At 46.7% G+C, this 18,201-nt stretch overlaps 1 protein-coding gene across 2 annotated transcripts in view; it reads right to left on the reverse strand.

Moving 5' to 3' along the window:
• Nucleotides 1–18,201, reverse strand: part of LAMA5 (laminin subunit alpha 5) — a 191,505-nt gene that overhangs the window by 9,370 nt on the left and 163,934 nt on the right. For both annotated transcript variants that reach the window (XM_035123974.3, XM_035123973.3), the window contains exons 58-74: nucleotides 17,915–18,028; nucleotides 16,656–16,835; nucleotides 15,023–15,165; nucleotides 13,825–14,010; nucleotides 13,354–13,490; nucleotides 12,841–12,994; nucleotides 11,520–11,653; nucleotides 10,278–10,440; nucleotides 9,525–9,656; nucleotides 7,614–7,765; nucleotides 6,907–7,039; nucleotides 6,461–6,601; nucleotides 5,840–5,970; nucleotides 5,540–5,707; nucleotides 3,074–3,206; nucleotides 1,772–1,911; nucleotides 822–1,011 (exon numbers count right to left, since the gene is read on the reverse strand). In XM_035123974.3, the coding sequence (XP_034979865.3) occupies nucleotides 822–1,011; nucleotides 1,772–1,911; nucleotides 3,074–3,206; nucleotides 5,540–5,707; nucleotides 5,840–5,970; nucleotides 6,461–6,601; nucleotides 6,907–7,039; nucleotides 7,614–7,765; nucleotides 9,525–9,656; nucleotides 10,278–10,440; nucleotides 11,520–11,653; nucleotides 12,841–12,994; nucleotides 13,354–13,490; nucleotides 13,825–14,010; nucleotides 15,023–15,165; nucleotides 16,656–16,835; nucleotides 17,915–18,028 (2,531 nt within the window). The remainder of the gene's footprint in view (nucleotides 1–821; nucleotides 1,012–1,771; nucleotides 1,912–3,073; nucleotides 3,207–5,539; nucleotides 5,708–5,839; nucleotides 5,971–6,460; nucleotides 6,602–6,906; nucleotides 7,040–7,613; nucleotides 7,766–9,524; nucleotides 9,657–10,277; nucleotides 10,441–11,519; nucleotides 11,654–12,840; nucleotides 12,995–13,353; nucleotides 13,491–13,824; nucleotides 14,011–15,022; nucleotides 15,166–16,655; nucleotides 16,836–17,914; nucleotides 18,029–18,201) is intronic.

The raw sequence follows: 18,201 nt of genomic DNA on the forward strand, positions 1-18,201 counted from the left end.
AAGTAAGGGTCGAACCCCAACTTTTACTCAGAGTTTCCCCACTGAAATTCATTGGCTGTGTTCTTTAATTTCAATGGGTCTACTCTGAGTAGGACTGGGATCGAATGCAACCTTTAAGTCACTAACTTTTACATTTCATGTTTCTAAAAGCCTTATTCAAATGTTCATGAAGGAAGTAAATGCAGTCCGAGGGCTGTGCTTCATGAATCCATCAGACTTTATGCAATACATAAAGGTAAAGGTACCCCGACAGTTAAGTCCAGACACAAATGACTCTGGGGTTGCGGTGCTCATCTTGCTTTACAGGTCGAGGGAGCCGGCGTTTGTCCGCTTCTGCAGACAGTTTTCCGGGTCATGTGGCCTGCATGACTAAGCCGCTTCTGGAAAAGCCAGAGCAGCACACGAAAACGCCGTTTACCTTCCTGTCGGAGCGGTACCTATTTATCTACTTGCACTGTGTACTTTCGAACTGCTAGGTTGGCAGGAGCTGGGACCGAACAACCGGAGCTCACCCCGTCATGGGGCCTCGAACCGCCGACCTTCCAATCAGCAACTCCAAGTGGCGCAGTGGTTTAAACCACAATGCCACCCACGTCCCTCATGCAATACATAATGCCTCCTTGTTTTATGCTCTTTCATGGTCAAATGATCCCTACCAAATTATCTGACTGATGCTTAGTCCAATGGAAAAGTAGGCAACTGTGGGATAGGGATAGCAAGGAGAATCTGGTGTACTTTCATCCACGTGGAAAGAACATTCAAAATGGCAGCCCCTGGCCCAGGCAAGGCAGTGTCCCCATCCCAGTCTCCCCCCTCCTTACTGTGTGCCACCTTCCATCATGGTACTTCTCTTTGCTCCTGACTCTCAGTTTCCTTCCGCTGATATCAGCCAAGAGCACAAAGCGGCCGCTGGAGACAAAGAGGGAGAAGAAGGATCCCAGAGATTCATTGGCCATGTAAAAGAGGAGACCGTTGGATGAGTTCAGTCTGACCTCCATGGAGAAGTGAAACCTGCAGAAAGAGAAGGGTTGGATGCCATTAGAAAAGAGTTTGGATTTGATATCCCGCTTTATCACTACCCGAAGGAGTCTCAAAGCGGCTAACATTCTCCTTTCCCTTCCTCCCCCACGACAAACACTCTGTGAGGTGAGTAAGGCTGAGAGACTTCAGAGAAGTGTGACTAGCCCAAGGTCACCCAGCAGCTGCATGTGGAGGAGCGGAGACGCGAACCCGGTTCCCCAGATTAGGAGTCTACCACTCTTAACCACTACACCATTTATGAGCACATTCTGCCCACAGTTTCTGCCTCGCCTTCTCAACTCCCATTTTCAGGAAGTGTCCTCTGGGGATTCCATACAGGTATCTTTATGACACTCTGGAGGAGGAGGCAACTGTTAAGAACACCTCCCTTCAGTAAGCTCCAGATCATTCCAATGATTTCTTAACAAGGAAAGGGGATTTGTTGCCATCTGGGCTGCAGTCTCTGCAAAGTGTTAACAGCTTTTCCGGTTGTAAGATCACTTACAACAACAACAAAAAACTTATACAATGGCTTTCTTATGTTTTAGCATCTCACAGAACCCACTGCAGCCCAACACAAAAGTATTTTTGAGTCAGGGGATCCTAATCCAGAGTGCCTGCGATGGCAGGATCCGTAAAGCCAGACACATTTCTCAGGTGCTTCAGTTTTCAATTTTTATGTTGGAATGTAGGGGAGCATTTCTCAATTAGGAAGGGAAAAGAAAGACTACTTGCTCCCCCCTCCCCTTACCTTTCGTGGAATGTTGCTGGAATGTCATCAAATTCCAAGCGGCTCACTGGGGACGCACCAAACTGGAAGGCATTCTTAAAGGCTTGGGGGTATTTGGGTAAATGGCAGCTCCTATCTCTCAGCATTGACTTGCTTGGCACCTGCAGGGAAATAATTCAGAAATCCTCCTCCGTAAAGAGAACCACCTTAGCTTCAATGGGCTGAAAAGCAAGAGGACATGCGGCTTGCTCCTCAAGACTCTCACCTGGCTTCAAAACTCAAGGAGAAAATTAATCCTAATCTTATAAGTAGCAGGTAACATGAATGGCTACAGTTCACAAAACTGCCCCCGCCCTCCCAAATGGGTGGCACTGCAGAGGAGACAAGGTTACATGCAGGGGTGGTTTTTTTTCCAGCTGGAACTCGCCAGAACTCAGTTCTGGGACCTCTCAGGTGAGCACCATTGCCATTATAAGAGAAGAAAGGAACGTGTTCATGGCGAATTACGGCACCTCTTTTTGTAGAAAAACAGCACTGGTAACATGTCTCTCAACTTATGGCACTGGTAGTAGTAGGTAGTAATAGTAGTAATTTATTATTTGTATTACGTCTATCTGGCTGGGTTTCCCCAGCCACTCTGGGCAGCATCCGACAGAGATTAAAAATACACTAAAACATCAGTCCTTAAAAACTTCCCTAAACAGTAGCCCACTTAGTGCATCCCAAAGAATGCATACAGGCATAAGGTGTTTGAGGCAAGCATGTTTGCGTGTGTGCAAGCAATGGTAGAGGTAGCACATGCAATTATGCCCACACATGAACATTTGAATGCATTGTGGGGTGCTTATACTGTAAGCTGTTTCTGAAATTCCTGTAGGTGTTTCACAAAGTTCTGTGCTGCTCTCTTGAATCCCTCATCCTGAGCCAAACCTGGATTGAAGGTTGTCCAGGGGCTCTTGTGTGTGAATGGAGTGCATGCTTGCCAGAGAGGGAAGGGCAGCTGGATAGAAGCTATCTTCCCAAGCAACACAATTCCCGTATTGACTTCTTCTGTGGGTGGAACGGATGCACTTTTGTGAAACCAAAATAAGGGAAATCCATACACAGGAGTCCTTGCTTGGACCATGAGCCTAGGTGAGGGCCTAGCAGGCAATGGGGAAGAGCTGCTCTGAACATTTCCCAGGGTGCTTCTGAATATTTCAGAACAAAAAGCAGCACAGGCTGCAGGCTGGACCTCTTGTCTCTGTCCCTATAGTTAACAGCTACTGCATCTGTAGACCCTTTTAAGGGAATGGAAAGGACAGCTGCAAAGATTTCCATCACCTTCGGTTTCCACTTGCCCTTCTTCTCCGATGCCCTCATCTGCTGGGGCTGCCGATCCCTGGGGCAGTTCATGGTCACGTTGACGTTCTTGGTGCTCTGCTGCAGGTCCACGACCATCTGCGGGTCTGATTTCCTATTGCAGAAAGGGAAAGGAGCTCAGCAGCTGTTCAGCCAGGACCACAGCCAGATGGCGAGAAGCTGGCAGAGGCCTTTCTGACTATATTAGCTCATCCTGGAACCAAAGCAACTCTCCGGTTCTTGTGGATTAATTGTCCTTGTCATGTATGGACAACAACCAAATTCCACTTATTTCATTAACCCACAATATTGTATCTGCCTGCAGCTGATCTTCAAGAAGGACATTGTAGACTGCACCTGCTCTGTTCCTGCCTGGCATCATCTCAGGTCTGCATCTTCGTTCTCATTCCAGACTCTTCCTGAACCCCAAATGTTGTATTTTATTTTACTTCTGACAACAGCAACACAACCTGTGTAGATGATCCAGGATCTGTGCATTTGCACAGTTAGGCCACACGAGGGAGAACAAGGCTTATGTCTCGGAGCAAGGAGTTTTACCCCAGCAGAGCTGTGTGTGTGTAATTAACTCACGCCTGGAAACCAATGTCCCCACTGTGGAAGGACGTGTGGATCCAGAATTGGCCTCTACAGTCACTTACGGACCCATTGTTAAAACCGTGTTTATGGAAGACAATCTTACACGGCTATGAGTGATCGCCAAAGAGAAAGAGAAGTGTGTGTGTGTGTGTGTGTGTGTGTGTGAGTGCACGCATGCATGTGTGTGTGTTGCACTGCTGCCAATTCCCACATGATGAAGTGCAGCAGCTCCTAAGCAGGTGCATGCTGAAGTATGGAGCATCAATGTAGATGAATGGTGAAATCAGCAGGCAACACCCAAGTACAGCCATGGCATCGGACCTGATCTGAAGAATTGTAACCAACCAGAAAACCCAAACTTGCCATGGCTATTTAGTCCAAACAACTACAGTGGACACTCGGGTTGCAAATGTGATCCCTGCGGGAGGCACGTTCGCAACCCGCAGCACCGCATCTGCGCACATGTGGGTTGCGATTCGGCACTTCTGCACATGCGCGAGCGCCAAAACCCAGAAGTAACCCGTTTGCACAACCCAAAAAAACGCAACCTGGCGCGTCTGTAACCCGAGGTATGATTGTATCAATATTGTTGCTTTCAAAGAAGGTGATGCTTTATTTCAGCTTCCAGCTGAAATTCAAAGCCCTCAAGATGTATGAATTCGAAATGAAATGACTGCAGTGAAAATTGATTATAGAATCAGTAGCGTAACACAGAGGTGCACTTTAGGATGCCTGGATAGCAACACTGGGCAAATCCTTGGACTAGCCAGCTATGGTTGGAGGCTACTAGTGGCACTGCAAAGTGAACAAGAGGGCAGGCATTTGCCATTAATGAAGTTAATTAAGTTCTACAATGCGGCTGAACTCCCTGATTCCTCTGGCGTCCTTCCACAGGTTGGTGTGCAACAGGGGAATCTTAGATAAGTGCACAGAGGAAGCAAACTTTGGCCGATGCTTGATATAAACTTGCTATCCTCATTTAACAGCAGACACTTATTCCTCAGGGTCTGAAATGGGAAAGAGTTCTGGAGGTGCGCTGATGCATAGCTAGGCACCTGATCTATTTGCCAGCTGCCAACAAGAGCATGCGTCTGCATTTGATCATTCATTAGTCCTGGGGAGGCAAAAGCCTCCTTTCCAACTGGCACTGTCCCACTAGTAACCTAATAAATAGTCATCTGCTCTCGAACAGCTTCCTGCACCTCGGTTTTGTACAGAACTTCATTGGCACTTGAGCCCAAATATGATGTGGACTTTGGATACCCTGTCTCGATTGGCTCATGGCCGTCACCTTTGCTCCCTACGATTACCCAATCAAACTGTGGTGGGGATCTTGCATTGTCATATCCTCTGGTTGCTTAATCTTTTGTCTTGACATATCCTCTCTGCCTGCTAGCCTCAGTCTCAATCTATTGCTTTTGCCCAAAGTAACCCTCCCCACCCTGCTTAGACAACAGAGACTTTTAATTGCTTTCTCCCAGGAGACCACATTATTCCGTCTTTGCGGGCTGTTTCTTCACTCCAAGATGCTCCAGTCTTCTCAATCTTCGCAGGGCTTTAATGAGGGCAGATTAATTAGGTCCTGGCCATGCCTCTCTCACCAAGCCTCTTTTCCAATTTTGCTGTTTTGTTCAGGTTATCCTGGAGCCCCGAGAGGACATTTTCTCCCTTGACGGCCATGGCTGCAGACGCACCCCCATCCTTGCCACCGTGCTTCCTGCCCAACCCTTGTTGCGTGATGTCACTGCAGCCGGTGGGGCCCCACTTCCCACGCCATGACTGCTAATCACTCCTCCTGGGGAACCACCCTTTTTGGGTATGAGAGGAACACAAGACCTTGTCCCCACTCACCTCCTGACAAAGACATTCCCGATGCACCCTGTGAGGTTGCCGATTTCGCCGGCTTCAGGCATGCCTCCTAGCTGAAAGACGGCCAGCTCATCTTGCCGCTTCTGCCTCCTGTGGCGATCAGGGCCCGGTTGGCTTCCCTGAAGCTGATCGTCAACGTAAAGCCGGACTCTGGAATGAAAACACATTTGGTTTCAAGGAGACATGATTCATTTGTGCCAGTCCCTCTTCCCCCTGTGCTGGGGAAGAAGGGGATGCCATGAACCAACATGCAGCAGAAAAGGGTGGCTCTGAAAGGTATACCCTGCGGAGTCGCTGTAGAGAGCAACATAGTGGCTTGTGTCGTCTGCATATGCGTTCTTGGTGGTGAGCTCTGTAGAGAGGACGCTAACGGCCACTCTGCCATTCTGCAAGGAAACCTGGCAGGTACCCTCCTAGAAAGACAAAGAGGAGAATAACTTATGTATGTGTCACAGGCCCTCGGCAAACTCAGAGCAATTTCACCATATCAAGGGTGAAATGAGGTTCCAGGTACAGCAACGTGTCTTTCCGTTCCAGAGCATACAGAACACAAAGGCACAGAAATTGACACTTTTCTCACAACAGACAAAGCTTGAAGAAGATCCAGCCAGAGCTGTGAGATGGGGCAACTGAGTAGGAAATAGAAAGTCTTCCTCCCTTGGGAATACAAGTGGCAGTCAAGCTTTCAGAGGTCACCCGTTGTGCCAAGATGACACAAATCGTGGAGCATCTAACAAAGGGAAAGAATAGGATGTGTATCTTCCACGACACTTAAGTGTTCTCTTACACTGGTTCTCAATGGGAGGAAAGGAGTGCTAGGAACGATTCGTGCCCATCAGCCACTTAGGAGAGTTGATGGGTGCTACAGTGGGACATCAGCCAAGAGACGCAGGGAAGGCATACCTCTGTAACATGGTGGAACATCAAGCCACGGCTTTGGGTGGTGCGGAAGCTGAAACCAGTGTAGAAATCTTGCAAAGAGGGCACATCCTGCAGCGACATCGTCAAGAAGCCGTGGCCGTGAAGTTTAACCGAGCGAGCCACCTGCGAAGGCGACAGAACGATTGCAATACCAATAGAACCCATGCAGCAATGAGACTTGCCCCTGAGTAGACACACAGATGGGGAAGTCCCTTCCAATGTACTTTTTCAGTCGCTGACCTGCTTGTGAGCTTCCCAGCTGAATGTCTGGTGCATTTATTTTCATGTCTGAATTGCTTCCCACCCCGAAACGATAAGCAATTTAAAAAAACCATACGTAAAAACAATTTCGAATCGCAGGCAGGTGATTAAAACGGTGCGATTCTTAGGGGCAAGCACAGCAAACGGGCCAAACACGTCCTACTCACCAGGAGGTCTGAGGTACAGCCGTAACTCACTCCCGTGGTGTTCATACGTTTTAAGTCAACATATTTTCCAAGAGCCTTCAACCCTTTCATGCATCCTCGGATGGATCCGCCTTTGGGGAATATTTTCTTCAGGCTGAAAAAAAAAGTCATACTGAAAATGTCGGGTGGGGAGGGAAGCAGTTTTGGCTGTCTAAGAGCTTGTGTGGGGTTCCATACAAGGTGTCTGATGGCAGAGAGAGTTAAAGGAGGCAGAAGAGGCAGTAAACAAAGCTGCTGAACCCGAGAATTGCAAGCAACCAAGTCTGACTTCGAACAGACCCACTGAAATCAATGGACCCACTTTAGTTCTGTCCCTCAGTTTCAATGTGTCTACTGTGAGCATGGCAAGCGCAACCCAAGCTCCTCTTTACCCAAATCTCACAGCTGCGATAACGGACCTGGAGAAAACGGCAGTATCAAGTGCTGAACCCCAAAACAGGGTCTGTGGTTTTTGTTTTTTTTTAAGCCGATGTAAAACTCTATCCCTGCCTCCCATAAGCACTTTGTAAAACCAAACGGCCAGTGAGGGATTGTAAAACGAGGTCTGACCCAGAAGTCTCTGCAATGCTGAGCATGAAAGTGTGGCCCTTGTAAGGAAACACGATGACAAATACAGAAGAGAGGAAATTTAAGCCTACCCCGGGTGCCGAATGACACAAAAGCCTTACCTTTCGGGCAGAATGGAGGTGGGCGCACCACCCAGGAAGTAGGAAGTGGCACTCTGCAACTTGTTCTCCTGCTCCACATTGAAGACGGTAGACTGCTCCAGGCGCACCAGAACGCGGTCCTTGGAACCCATTTTGTGGAGGAATATTTGGATCTGGAATCAGACAAAAACAAACAAGCATGGATAATGTCTGCTGGAACTAGGGGCCACTTGTCCCCAAAGAAATTAGAAGGCAAGCGTCACGGCGACCTAAGGTAAGATTTCTGTGGCACAATGACTGATGGGAGCCTGACCCCCGTGTCAAGCAGGTAACATCCCTACTCAGAGATCTGCACTGGCCATCGAGTTGTGACGTGGACAGGCTCAACATGAGAGTAAACAAAGCCCTTAAGAGCTTGGGGCCAGTTTACCTGAAGGACTGCCTCCCGTCCATGAGCGCCCACTTGGCTCCTTAGATCTGCAGGACTGGCTGCTGCAAGTGACACACAATGGTCCTTCTGCTTTTGTATGAAGTAGATCCTTTTGTGTGGCTAAACCCATCTTTGGAACTCGCTGCCCCGTTTATTTCAGGCAGGTGCCTTTACTGTACTGTTTTAGTCAACAGCTAAAAGCCTTTTTGTTTCATCTAGCCTGCCAAGGCATGTTATGTTAGCATTTTAACTAAAAGTATGGGTTGTGGGTGGTTCTTTTTTTATATATATAAAAAAACCTGATTAACTAATATTTTAAATTTTCATGTTGTTCATTTTTAGTGTAACATTTTAGATTTTTGCTGTAAACTGCTCAGGTACCTTTTTTTGTTCTAATACTGTACCGTGTTTCTCCGAAAATAAGTCATACCCAAAAAATAAGCCATACCCCGAAAATAAGCCATAGTGATAGGGATAGGCAGTTTAACCTTGTAGGTTAAACTGTACCATACTTAATAAAAAAACATAAGACATCCCCTGAAAATAAGCCACCGTGTTTTTTTTTGAGGAAAAATAAATATAAGACGGTGTCTTATTTTTGGAGAAACACGGTAGGTGAAAGGCACATTAAAATGCTGACAAATCTTTGTAAGGACTTTAAAACAAAACAAAACAAAACACTACATCAGTTAATGCAGAAACATAAGGGAATGAATTTAAGATTGGAATTTGTCATCCATCCTTAGCTGTGAGCTGTTTTGCTGTTTTTATGCCATAAATATTTCTTTAGCAAGGCCAGTGCTATGGCACGTGCTGCGGCATCCTACTCCTGAATTTAACAGTCATAACAGCCTCATGCACCAGCTGGTTTTATATTTGTGCCAAGCTAATTCCAGATTTTTTTCTGTCCTTAACACACACACACACACACACACACAAACACACCCCAAGTTTGAGTTTATTTTATGTGAATAATAGCTATGTTTCTGTTCAGAAAATGATCCTAGCTGAGGGAGATGGAACAAATAGCCTTCCACCTTTATATGGGGATATGAGTGACCTCGATCAATGTGATATCTCATTAAGTGAACATGGAACGAGCATTCTGGCAGATACGTGTACCCAGAAGTTGAAACATTGTCCTCAAGCAAGTTTCCTGAGCCAAGAGGATGAGCCAGCACTGTAAATTCCTCTCCATTATATTCCCAAAGGCGTCCTCCAGTGAACTCTAACCAACAAGGTACCCGGTCAAGAATCAGAATAGTTTTGAAGACCAGGCTCTTGGTGGCTGGTGGGAATAGTCCACAATCATTCTACGATGACGCAAATAAGTGACTGCATGGAAAATGCAAAAAGTCCAGTCCCTAAACGGCAAAGGCAGTGAGGGAGCCAGCGCTTTACAGTGTGTGGCTTTCTGCACCCTGCCCTGGGACCCTCTGGGAAAGGGCGTGTGAGACCCTCCCCTCGCCCAATCCAAGTACGGAGGGCTCTTCCCGCCTTACCACTTTATCTGTATTGCTGCTGGCTACCAGTGCTGCAGGTTCCTTGGAGGCTTGGGCCACCTTCAGGCCTCCGTCAAAGTCATAGTAGAGCACCAGCTTTCCTTCTTGAACAGCCAAGCAGATGAGCTGTCTCTGTGGAGGAAAAGCGAGAAGCACCTTTCAGTCCTATCGATCCTGAATGTTGCCTTCCCCTTGCACATGGTTCAGTGTTCTTGCCCTGGAAAGAGGAAGTGGTCTCCAGGTTGTTGGAAAGAGGGAAAAAAAAATTAAAAACCAAAGAAAGAAGAGCAAGATCCAAGCACAGTGTACCCATGGGGCAAGGTTTCCCAAACTTGGGTCTCCAGCTGTTTTTGGACTACAACTCCCCATCATCCTTAGCTTGGTAAGGATGGTGGGAATTGTAGTCCAAAAACACAGCTGGGGACCAAGTTGGGGAAACTCTGTCCTAAGGTTTTGGTCCAAGTAAATTAACCACGACACTAAGTAAGCTATAGAGCAAAACCCCATCTAAACTGGGGACTCGGCTATGGTGCAATGATATCAAATGGTGCCCAAGTGCAGAGAGGATGCCCATTTTGCTCCCTGATGCTTCCTCTGAGCCAGGCCACGTGCAATTATTCCCACCCCCCACCCCAATATCCACTTCCCCCTCCACTTACATCTAACACCACTCACAGTCCAAATGGGACTTTTAGCTGGGAAGCCCCACCCTCGCCAGAACAGTAACGGTCGACAATTCAAAGCAACGCTTGCCTGAAATTTCAGGAAGAAAAGGATCCCATTGTGCGACACCAGCCGCATCTCTAGTTCAAAGCGCTTGAAGGAGCCACTCTGGCCCTCAAACGTGATCTCTGCATAACCGGTGCCATCGAAATAGGAGCCGTCAGTCAGCCAGGGGTCCCCTGTTGATTTAGACCTAAAAGAATGGAGAAGTTAAAAAGGTGGCAATTCTTTTCTTTTAATTAACCTGTTTATTTATACTTTTTCACAGATCTACAAGAATGCACACCCATTGCAAAGGATCTTTTTGTCATATACTAAGATAAGACAGCTACTTAGTCTAATGAAGAGCAAAGAAAGAAGGAAAGACAAGAAAAGGAGAAAGGGAAAGGGGAAAGAGAGGGGAAACTACAGAAATAAATAAAAATAAGGACTCTCTGTCCCGCAGCTACATATAATATTCATTCCTTAAAAACCAACCATTCTATCTTCCATCAACCAGTATTGTTTTCAATCTTCAAATCCTGATATTGCAAGTTATTTTCTCTTTCACACAAAAAGTCCCCACATCCATGGCAAATCTATGCAAGTGGGCTCTAGAAACACAGAAGTCATGCTGCTACTTTTATCTTTAAAAAATAATAATCTAAGCCTCAAAAATGGGGAAACAAGTTTTTGAAGGGAAAGACTGTAGTTTTTGCTTTCAGGAGTGTCTCATACTGTGGAGAGGTAAAGACCTGGAAATTAGCAGAAAGTTGCATATTGCTAGAGCCCGGCAGCTCTTTGCAACAGCTGGCAAGCTGCGATTAAGCTGAATACCCCTCTGAGTAAGAATAAATAAAACGCCAGGGGAGCACATGTAAGCAGCACACTTCAAGAAAGTACAGGTTACATATGAAACAATCAAATAATCTAAGATATCTGTGGGATCATGAAAATCTCAGACTTACAAAAACTTATTTTTAAAAGTAAGTTTTCTGGCCCTAGGAGCTGAGGATGTGTAGATATATTCTGCTACAGGCTTTTTACTTGCTTGCTTGTTTACTTGAAAGGTGCAGCCAAAGCTTGTGCCTGAGCTCAGCAAACTGCCGGCATCTCTCAAGCAAATGAAGCGACGTATCTTTAGGCTTTGTAGAAAATGCAGGAGGTCTGAGTGGAGCATCCATGTCGCCTCTGCTCTCTCCGTGGCTAAAGCCTCTGAAACGTCCTCGCCTCGCACTGCCCCAGCAAGTCACTGTCATGGGCTTGACATCCCTTGCTGTGGGCTCAGCTCACCTTGTGCACGGCCTCTGGGCGGCAGTGTCCAAATGGAAGGTGCGCTGGAAGTTGTACAGGCTGACGACTTCTTCGTTGAGAGAATCCATCTCTATGCAGCCTTTGTAGTTAGGGTAGCGCAGGGGTGCTGGAGGCTGTGGATAAGAGAGGAAGCGTCCAGGTTCACGGCTGGGATGGGTGAGACGCTTCTATTTCAATTTGGTGGGCCCCACCCAATCCCCTCCGGCACCCTGGGTACAGCTGCTCCTTGGCTGCCTCCATCTCTACATGGACTCGCTTTCCGTTTAAGATGCCTAAACCCTTTGTGATTCTGCAGTCCCAGCCTCCTCTTCCCACCCATAGGGCTGTCTGCTGCTTCCCCCCCCCCTAATGAACCTACAAAACCTGATCTTCATCCCAGGAGTAGATCCATCAGTAAGCATGTTGATTGGCCAGGCTTCTGCTGCCAGTTACAATCAATGATGAGGTTGCTTGGGGGTTATTATTGGTTATATCCCACCTTCCCTTCCAAAGGAGCTACAGCACAGCAAACACGTCAGGCATAGAGTTGCAGAGTTGGAAGGGACCCAGAGAGTCATCTAGCCATAGCTGGCAAGTTTTCCCTTTTCTCGTGAGGAAGCCTATTCAGCATAAGGGAAAATCCCTTTAAAAAAGGGATAACTTGGCAGCTATGCATCTAGCCCAATCCTCTGCAGTACAGGAATCACAACTAAAGAATTCCTGACAGGTGGCCATTCAACACCTGTTCAAAAACCCCAAGCAAAGGAGGTCTTAAAACATTTTTAAAGCATTATACAAACAGTTAAAAAGCATTCTCCCAGGCAGTGCTTTCAGGCTGCTAGAAACAGTATCTTACAGCCATCATATGCAACCCCACAAGATTTATTAATGACACGTGCCAAGCTGACTGTGTTATTAGCTGAAATATGAATTTATCTGGGAAGCGAGCCATACATTGTAGGGGAGAATCTTTGGATCATTTAATCATTCTGTGCTGGAAATCAAGGGCATTTCATGCTTTATATCAGGAAAACATTAATTTTCCCATTTCAGTAAAAGGCAACAGAGTGTTGTTCCCTGTGGAGTGTTGCACACAATTAAAACAGGTGTTTTGAAATACACTTGGCTATGTGCTTAGTATTGCTCAATGAAGGTCCCTGCTGAAAATGCCATGTGCAACAGTAAAGGCTTGCCTGACCCAAACCACAAATGGCTGCTACTGGAGTTGGTGATCTGGTGTTACAACAACGGCAGGAAGAGCATCACCACTCCATTCTCTCCCCCCCCCCCCGCCACTACTAGTCTGGCCAGCCCATCTCACCGTGAAGCTGGAGGGGTAGCCGCCCACGTACAAGACCACGTTCTGGGGCTTGAAGTTGAACAGTCCCTGCTCTCCTTTGGCAACGCTGTCGCCTTTTGTCTCGTGCAACGTTTGCTTCTCCACTGTCACAGACATGTGCCCGTACTGCAAAATCCTGCAAGGTGGGATGGAAGGAGATAAGACTGAACAATGCAAAGAGCAGAGGCTAAATAAAACAGGCACAAAGGAAACTCTTTCCTTAGATACGCCACTTGCCAGGCCTCCCAGGGGAACAGCTCTGGGCTGAAAGAGCAGAGCAGGAAATCCTAAACTTCAGAGCAATTTTTATTTCCCAAACAGAAATGAATGGCGTGAGTCTTCTTACCCAACATGCAATGTCCCACATTCTAAACAAAGAAATACTGTATTAGAATGTTCGTTCCCTCTCTCTCTCTCTCTCTCTCTCTCACACACACACACACACACACACACACACACACACACACTTTTCTCCCACCTTCTCCCTTTCCATACCTGTTGATGCTGACTGCTGCAAATTGCTCTCCAATTTCTTGATCAACAGATAGATGTGTTGGTTCTTCATCCCCCAGTCTGTAGACCCATTGCACCTTGCTGTCTTTCAGGATGATGCCCATGTAGTCACCAGTGCCCTGGATATGCACAGTACAAGCGCAAGTCACCAGGAATGCTTGACATCTCCTTGCCAAGGCCATCCCTTGGGCAGCTCTCTTGGTGCTGGTTACGGACTGCAAAGCCAGCTTTGGATGTACAAACTCAACAGTTTGCACAGCTTGCTGCTCACCTTAATCATGGCTACATACTTGGTATCACATACCCGACATGACTGTGCCCAAAAATGGCTTTTTATCTGCATGCAGATACACCATTATCAAGCAGTGACAACAGCATGTGAAGATGCTGTGCAATTGCCCCCCCCTGTGCCATGCTTCTCATATTCTCTTTCACAGAAGCAAATGTACTTACATTCCTGTGCCCCAGGTACAACACAAAGCGCCCCGGGTCATCTCCATTTTGACGCCTCTGCCTCGGTTTGGGCTCTGGGTTCTGGATGTAGAATTTGAGCGAAGTGTAGGCAGCCAAATCCTGAAGGTTGCTGGGAGTCCGGATCTGCACACCTGACGTTCCATTGAACTTCACGGGGACTTTGATCTAGAAGCCCAAGAGATCAAACCAACAGAGGCTGACATTGTCTCCGAGGAAGGGATCTGAAAGGTAGACTCTGTTGCACTTGTAATATTCAGCTCAGTTTCACTCAGAAGGAGACCCACTGAAATTAATGAACATGACGACTCAGTAAAGCTCATTCAGCCCCCAAAGTAAGGTCTGCTATTGATGAAAACTTCCATTGACTACAACCCCTATCTCCATCCTTAAATCTAGTTACAGGTAGGTAGCCGTGTTGGTCTGACGTAGTCGAAACAAAATTTAAAAAATTCATTCCAGTAGCACCTTAGAGACCAACTAAGTTTGTCATTGGTATGTGTGCATGCACACGAAAGCTCATACCAATGACAAACTTAGTTGGTCTCTAAGGTGCTACTGGAAGGAATTTTTAAAATTTTGATTCCATCCTTAAAAACCTTCACTGCACAATCTTCTTGCGCTGAATGCCTGCCCATCCTGGCAGGTTCAAAGCTTCTCCTGGTGGTTGGAATAAAAACTGTTTGGGGAAGGGATAGGTCAGTTGGCAGAGCATGAGGTTCGAGCCCCACATTGGGTGAAAGATTCCTGCACTGCAGGGGATTGGCTTAGATGAGCCTCGTGGCCCCTTCCAATTCTTTAAGTCAAATCCTCCACTGGCCCTGCAAAGATCTGTTCTCTCATTTCTGGTTGAATGTTTTAAAATTTCCAAGGACTGTCACAAGACACAAATGGGGAAACTCATGGCCCTCCAGATGACATTGGGCTCCAACTCTCCCATCAGACCCAACCCAAAACATGGCCAATGGTCGGGGCTGATGGCAGCTGCAGACTGCCAAACCCAGAGGGCCACAAGCTTCCTATTCCTGGCCGGTGAACCTACTTGGGCGCAAGGCAACATTTAAGCCAAGCTGGAACCTTCTCTCCGGGGTTTCTGGAACAAGGTAGAGGTCTGCTTTTGAGCTCTGGAGTAGAAGCGAAGAGTGTTATCAGCTGTCGCTGCGACTCTCTGTGTCTGTACCTTACTGACGGCATTCCGGGCCAGCGAGATCAGCTGGCGCACCCGCAGGATATTGTCTGAAACGGTTGCGTTGTGGCTCCTTCTGTTCTCCAGACTGCTCAGCTTTCCCAGGAGCAATGGGAGGGTGCTCTCAAGGCTTGAGACTGGAAGGCAGGGAAGAAAACGAACCCAATAGGACAGCATGAACCAGAGAACAGGCACAGGACTAACAGCTGAGAGTAGAAAGGGAGTTCAAAGAAGGAGTAGGCACATTTCTGGGAAGCAGGATATTGACACCTGAAAAGTAGGGTCCAGCCTGCTGGATCGGAACAGGGCCAGCTGCCTCACCTCAAAAAAAGGGGACTGTCGCTTGCAAGCTTGCTGAGCTCCTGCTGAGCTACCACTCTCAGTTTAATAGGTCAGAACCTGACCTGCACATGCTTGTCTTATGCTTATAATTCAGGAGAATTATAGAAAGTTATATCTTTGGAATTTTGAATGTCCAAACTGTCTTAAGCTCAGTGATAGCTGCTCTTCTGGAACAATGATCTTATAAGCAACCATGCCAGACTGTAAAAAGCAGACACAAGCTCGCACAACACGGCAACCCCTTTTGCAAGCTCTCTCACTGCCATTTTTATTCTGGTCCTCTCTTAAACAAGATCCCCGTTGAACGGTCAAGTCACTGCCACAGACGCAACTGCAGAAAAATTACGGATTTCATTCCTGGCTGTAGACTCATATTAATTATGTGTTCTGACAATGTGATTGCCTGTCCCAGTAGTCACCGACATATAATAAAGCAGGGCATAGGAGAAGCTGAAATTATTTACTGACTGGGAGAAAGAATATAGCAGGTGGTTAATTACCTAAATGGCCTATGTCAGGCATCCCCAAACTTTGGCCCTCCAGATGTTTTGGCCTACAACTCCCATGATCCCTCGCTAACAGGACCAGTGGTCGGGGAAGATGGGAATTGTAGTCCAAAACATCTGGAGGGCCAAAGTTCGGGGGTGCCTGGCCTATGTTGAAAGGCCAGAGGGCAAAAAAGGGAACAATTTATTATATATTTTTGCACTTTAGCACCCTGCCAGAAAAAGAATCAATGGCATAAAACACAAACAATTACAAATCAAGTACAAACAGTGGAACGGACCATTGCTGGGATGTTAATGAGAAAAAAAGTGTACAGTAGGTAAGAAATGAAAGGAGCCTATTTGGCCTTTTCACATTTGACATTGAACAGAAAAGAAATAACAATAGTTAGAAATTCATTCAGTTTGCTTTTCAATGGATCCAAAGCATTTTGATCAGGGGTCCCCAAACTAAAGCCCGGGGGTCGGATGCGGCCCAATCGCCTTCTAAATCTAGCCCACGGATGGTCCGGGAATCAGCGTGTTTTTACATGAGTAGAATGTGTCCTTTTATTTAAAATGCATCTCTGGGTTATTTGTGGGGCATAGGAATTCATTCATATTCTTTTTCCAAAATATAGGCCGGGCCCCCCCCACAAGGTCTGAGGGACAGTGGACTGGCCCCCTGCTGAAAAAGTTTGCTGACCCCTGATTTTGATCATCTTCATACCAGTCTCCACTTTACCCCCCCACACACCTCCAAAAGAGTACAGGTATATTTAAACCTGACTGTTACGTACCTGTGTTCCTGGCATCTCGAACAGCTTGATTTAAATCGTTGCTTTTAAGGTCCCCATATTGTTCCTTCCATTCATCAAGATTCTTCTTCATATCGCTCAGTCTACCTTCCATTCTAGACACTGTTTCACTAGCCTCCGCAGCAGCGTCTTTCGCCCTCTGGATGGCCTCCGATGTGCCATCTTGCGAAGGAAAGAAGGTAAGTTGTAACCAAAGACACAGAAGGGAATTTTTTAAATGTTTAATGTATGTGTTCTATGGAGCACGGGTGGCGCTGTGGGTTAAACCCCAGAGAGCCTAGGGCTTGCCGATCAGAAGGTCGGCGGTTCGAATCCCCGCGACGGGGTGAGCTCCCGTTGCTCGGTCCCTGCTCCTGCCAACCTAGCAGTTCGAAAGCACATCAAAGTGCAAGTAGATAAATAGGTACCGCTACAGCAGGAAGGTAAATGGCATTTCCATGCGCTGCTCTGGTTCGCCAGAAGCGGCTTTGTTATGCCAGCCACATGACCTGGAAGCTATACGCCGGCTTCCTCAGCCAATAATGTGAGATGAGCGCCGCAACCCCAGAGTCGGTCACGACTGGACCTAATGGTCAGGGGTCCCTTTACCTTTATGTGTTCAATATGTTAATAAAATATTTTATTAAGCGGGAAAAATGAAGTTTTTAATGTTAAGGGAAGTTTTTAATTTATTCTGTTTTTGATGTTCTGTTGAAAGCCACCCAGAGTGGCTGGGGAAACCCAGCCAGATGGGCAGGGTAGACATAATAAATAATAAATTATTAATTATTACAGAAGATAAACCACGAGCATCTGCACAGCCCTGAGCGTCTCACACCAGCGCAGATTCATTTCAGCTTAAGAAGAGCAAATATACGAGTTGGCAAGTGTTGCGTGGAAGAAGCCTACAGACTATTTCTGTGCCATACTGACAATAAAAATAAAAAATTCTGTTTCATTTAAACCCTTTGATCAGGGTGGGGATCATCAGATGAATGCCGGATTTGGTTAATTTTGTAATTATAGTGTTGTATCATAAGGATATAAAGCAAAGGGCCGTGAATCAAGCACTGCTTGGCTTTGAGTGGTGGGACCTGGAACATGCATGCTCTAAAGTGACATGGATTTGCTAACATGTGCAGAACAATTAGTGCTAACAGCAGGAGAGGCCGCAGTGGGTTAGAGCGCCCAGAATGTTAAGGGGAGACTTCACGGGGGCGTTTATTTGGGGAGTTTTTGAAGGGACTGAAACCTGGACAAACCTTGGACCGTGTCCAGTGTGTTCTTCACCGACTGCAGCTGTTTCAGAAGTTGCTCTTTCTTTGTTTGCATGCCAGCCAATCTGTCCTTGGCTGCCTGTAGTGCTCCCTTGATGTCTTGGATTAAAATAAACAAAGTCTCAGGGTTACAGATCTACAAATCAGGATTGCTGGAACGAGGCGTCTCTCTACTCAGTTGTGCTGTGGAAAAGGCCTGTTACAAATGAATCTTTGGGTCATGGACTCTTAAGTACAGGAACACAGGAAGAAGCTGCCTTTCGCCTATTTAG

This window comes from Zootoca vivipara, chromosome 7, assembly GCF_965207765.1.
Source record: "Zootoca vivipara chromosome 7, rZooViv2.hap1.1, whole genome shotgun sequence".
Classification (NCBI taxonomy): Eukaryota; Metazoa; Chordata; class Lepidosauria; order Squamata; family Lacertidae; genus Zootoca; species Zootoca vivipara.